Source organism: Alosa alosa, chromosome 16, assembly GCF_017589495.1.
Source record: "Alosa alosa isolate M-15738 ecotype Scorff River chromosome 16, AALO_Geno_1.1, whole genome shotgun sequence".
NCBI lineage: Eukaryota > Metazoa > Chordata > Actinopteri > Clupeiformes > Clupeidae > Alosa > Alosa alosa.
In genome coordinates this window covers 10,815,981-10,820,980 of record NC_063204.1, presented here as the reverse complement: position 1 = coordinate 10,820,980, position 5,000 = coordinate 10,815,981, and the positions used below count along the sequence as shown (strand labels likewise).

The following is a 5,000-nucleotide window of genomic DNA, read 5'->3' as shown; positions in this document are numbered from 1 at the left end:
GGCAAACAGAGATACACAGAGATAAAAATACACACTGACAGTCACACAGAGACGCAGACAGAGAGACAAACAGTACATGGGGAGACATGGTACAGTACATACAGGCTAAAGGGAAACACACACACACACACACACACACACACACAAACACACACACACAAACACACACACACACACACACACACACACACACACACACACACACACACACACACACACACACACACACACACAGATAGATATACAAAGAAACACTGAGACGTTAAGTAGATAGATAGACAGAGATTAAAGGCTTATAAACAATTTAAAGGTAAAGAAAGACAAACAGATAGACCTAGATCTAGATTGATATGCATTATCAAACAGATACACAGTCTAATGGTGAAGGCCACTGGTCAGTGATTGGTCCAGATGCATTACCAGTATCCGTGACGATGACCGTGGTGCGGAGTGCAGTGATGGACATCTCTCTCAGGCAGCCCCGGCCGCCTCCACTCACACACTCTCCAACACGCACCGTCACCTCCAACTTCCTGTCCACAAAATCCTAAACACACGCAGTTTCTTTTAAAGTTTACATTACTGAAAAGACAGTTGAGACAAATAGAAATGAGAGGATGTTCTTCATCATGTTGATACACCCAAATATCACCCAAGATATTGATACTTGCAAATGCCAGTCATACTGGTTGATTCCTGTAACAAACCTTGAAGCTTGTGAGAACACTGTTGTTGTATAATCTTTGTTGATGTATCTTATAGCTTCCCTGGCCTGTCTTTGAATCCTTTCCTCTTTACGATCAAAGCTCGTCGCTGAAGTGCCAAGGAATACACAAGGGTATTCTGTCTGGATTACGCATACTGATCCACGTAGTGTGTTCGTTTCCAAGGTATAGTATGCAAGGCATATAAGAGTTGTATTCGGAAAACTAGGACATATTCATTTTAAGTATAATGACACATAATTGTTCAATGTCTCCTGAGACCTTCCCAATAGTAAAGGATCAGTGATATCACCATCACACTGTACTTGGATTAGTATGTTGCCTCTGATTGCTAAGGCCTCCAGAGATGCCTATTAGGAGTGCTCTGACACCAGCATGAGTGCCCACGCACACGCCAGAGCCAACATTTTTGAAAACAGACAAGCGTTTAATAAACAATGGATTTGTTATGTTGGGCGGCGCTGACAGAAACACAACTGGATCGTTATCTACAGGCCGGCAGCGAAAGGGTTGGGTCTTGGTGTGTGGGGGAGAACAAGGAAATCCAATGTATATTTAAACATCTAAAGCGGCACACTCACAGTGCTATTTGCCCCTTACCTCCACTGCAGTGAAACCACAGTCTCCCCCCTGAAGAGTATATCTCTTCTTGTCGAAGGTCGTGACCTGCAGTCCACCAATCAGAACGCACTGAGCTGCACACTTCTCCCCCGAGCACCGCCACTGGCCAGCTGTACAAATACTGAGAGAGAGAGAGAGGGAGAGAGAGAGAGAGGGAAAGAGAGAGAGAGAAGAAGAGAGAAGACGAAAGAGGGGGGCAGAGGGAGGGACAAAGAGAGCGGGATAGAGAGGGTGAGAGAGAGAGAAAGAAAGAGAGAGAGGGAGGGAGAGAGAGAGAGCATCATTAAATCTAAAGAACTCCCTCTCTCTGCTCATACTCAAACACCATACTCACTCTCTCTGCTCATACTCTCTCTCTGCTCATACTCAAACACCATACTCACTCTAGTCATACCAATCAGGGATGGAGTGGGATACTAAATATTACCAGGAGATTTCAGGCTCTGGCGGCCCCCTACTTAAAGCATGTCGTGGTCACTCATCAAAAATCTCCAGTAGCCTAGTCTGTACCCATCTTATACGCATCGCATAACCTGCAGGTCATCATAGTTGTTAGCACGTTATTACCAGGGCTAGGGGGAGGGGCTAGAGAGAGTGCGGACAAGAGGGAGGGGCTGTGATCGCACCGTACAGGCTGCTGAAGGGTGCAGAAAAGAACTTACACAAACAGCCATAGCATGCCCTTTTCAAATCACAGATCACATTAACAGGGTTCCCTCTCTAAAATCTAAAATTCCATGACTTTTTCCCTGCTTTCACTGGCAAAAAAGCAAGCAGTAAAGCTAATAACCAAATATACACCACTTCTGCATGGAAATATTTGTATTAATGTATTTTGGCAAGTGAATTTTAAACTGCTACAACACAATTCCTTGACATTCCATGACTTTGCCCCAAAAATGATAAAATTCTGTGACTTTCCATGTCTGGAACAGACTTTTCAAAATTCCATGATATTCCAGAAATTCAATGACCCGTGGGAAACGTGCAGTAATCAGCCCGGCCTGTCCTGATTCTCCCGATTCCCACTCGTCTACTGAACAGCATGCTCACCATGTGTTGCACTGCTGCTGGATGGTGTCCCCGGCCTTGTAGGAGCGTCGGCGGTGGAAGCAGGAGCAGTCGTCCCTCTTTAGACACTCTCCCCCCTGCAGGAAGAGTCCTGGGGGGCACTCGCACCCCCCCACGCACTCCTCGCGACACTGACCGGAGGCGGGGGGCAGGGGGGAGGAACAGCTGGCGGGACAGGAGGAGACGCAGTCCGAAAACACCTGACCCCGCGGACACACTCGGCCTGAGGGAGGGAGGGAGGGAGGATGGAGAGAGAGAGAGAGAGAATGGAGAGAGAGAGAGAATGGAGAGAAAAGAAGGAAGGAAGAGATAAAAATAGATAAAAAGGGTAAAGAAGTGCCAAAGAAAGAGGGAAACAGAAAGAGCGAGAGAAAGAGAGAGAGAGAGAGAGAGAGAGAGAGTGAGAGAGAGAGAGAGAGAGAGAGAGAGAGAGAGAGGTGAGAGGTTGCAGGGGTCACCATGGCACATGGGTGGTATATGGGGCACTGTTCAGGTAGGTGTGAGCAAATCATGATTAGAGGGGAGAAGCCTTATCTAAACACTAAGCTGAGTTTGTGTGAGCTGCATTTGGGTGGAACATTTTGTAGCGTAACTACTAGTGCTGTCAGCCCCCTTTAAGGATTAGTAAAGTAGTCTGGATGTATATGTGTCTGTCTGTCTGTTCTTCTGTCCTCTTGTCTGTCTGTCTGTCTGTCAGCCTGTCTGTCCATCCATTCAGCTGCCTGTCTGTCTGTCTGTTTGTAAATTTATCTGTTTGTCTTTCTGTTTGTACAAATCGATCTGTCTGTCTGTCTGTCTATCTGTCTGTGTGTCCATCTATGTCTGTCCGTCTGTCGTACCACAAAGTCCATGGCGGCGCCAGCTGATGATGACGTGTTGTTGGGCGCACTCTCGGGCGTAGCTGGCCAGGGTCTGGCACACTGCCCCTCCCTCTCAGCACTGGGCAGACTGCAGTACAGGTAAAGGCACGAGTCCACATATGCCGCTGGGTCCACCTACACACATACACACACACACACCACACACACACACACACACACACACACACACACACACACACACACACACACCCACACACACACACACACACACACCACACACACACACACGGACACACACACGGACACACACGGACACACACACAGCCCATACATGTCAATACAGTAAACACACATATTGTATGACATACACAGACACACCCATACAGATACTGACAGACAGACACACACACACGCCTATGTCTATCTATACCAGGGGTGGGAAAACTTTTTGGCTCAAGGGCCACATTGGGTTTTGAAAATTGGCCGGCGGGCCGCACAAATGCTCAGCGGGCCGGATGAAAGTGCTTGGCGGGCCGGATCCGGCCCGCGGGCCGCAGTTTGCCCACCCCTGATCTATACAGTAAGTGTGTAAGTATGTGCTCCCTTACTCGATGGTGACACTGTGAGAATGGCGTCTCCAAGAAGCCTGTGGCATGCCGACTCAGCCTCCCCTCGTACAGCAATACTGCCAGTGATGTCACAACTGTGACCCAACTCAGCTGCATCACTACAACCCTGAGAGAGAGAGAGAAAGAGAGAGAGAGAGAGAGAGATCAATAACACCATGTACAACCTCTTGTATATTGTGTATAAAATGTAGAACAAACACAACCTTCTACATCAAAAAGAATTTGAACATGCCTTGCTGAGGTCAGCCCTTCCGATTTACTGCCCTACAACTTTTGCAGTTGTCCTCTACAGCGATCAGTGAAAATGTGCTCCACCTCTGCTGGGTGGTGGGGATGTTATGTAGGAAACACTACATTGAGGATCCGGCCGCACTGTCACCAAGCGAACACAAGCCACGCGTCCAATACCTGGATTTTTTGTTTTGTTTTACTGTTTATTAGGCCTATTTGTTCATTTGTTTGTTCTTCTGTCTGTGCTAGGTTTGGGTACGCTGGCGAGTCACTCCACTCCGGTCCAGCACATAATTGTTTTTGTTTGATTCTTTGTTTGTACCCAGATAGCAAAATGAGATTGGCAGATAGCGGACCGCTGGAGGTATGCCGCCGGTGGCGTGCCACTTGTGGTTCGCCGTTGGACCATCATCTCTTTAAATTGAACTTGTCATGAATATTAAGAAAAGTTAATAAAATGATATATGGAGTATAACTGAACAAATGAAAAAGATTTGAGACCAATAGTGGCAAAATATTTGTCTGCAACCTGCCAACGGACCGCCAGAGAACCGATGAGCAAAATGCCAGCTATGTCCCCATGGACCGACAATGGTCCGCCAGCCTCTTGCTATCTGGGTAAACTCAAGGCATTGCTGTAAAAGAGCTTAATGCTCAGCCAATGGCTGTTTCCAAAGTCGAGCATGCTTCCCTGATAGAATTCTTCCTTGCAAGTCGGGTTCTACGAAGATGAGGCTAGGGGCCTCGCTATCGTTCTAGGACTCTGCTTTTAACTGCATGCTTCTGTTTCAATAGGGGTTTCAATAGGATGCATCCTTGACATCCTTGAATCTCAGAATGAAGGGCGCAAATTTCGGTGTATTCTTGACATTGAAACAGTATTTCGCCGGAGTTCAATGACG

At 47.2% G+C, this 5,000-nt stretch overlaps 1 protein-coding gene across 1 annotated transcript in view; it reads right to left on the bottom strand.

Moving 5' to 3' along the window:
- sspo (SCO-spondin) overlaps positions 1–5,000 on the bottom strand; it is a 114,441-nt gene that overhangs the window by 101,836 nt on the left and 7,605 nt on the right. Inside the window, 7 exon segments of the mRNA XM_048266994.1 lie at positions 421–547; positions 1,326–1,467; positions 2,400–2,640; positions 3,257–3,343; positions 3,346–3,412; positions 3,847–3,879; positions 3,881–3,973. Of these exon segments, the coding sequence (XP_048122951.1) occupies positions 421–547; positions 1,326–1,467; positions 2,400–2,640; positions 3,257–3,343; positions 3,346–3,412; positions 3,847–3,879; positions 3,881–3,973 (790 nt within the window).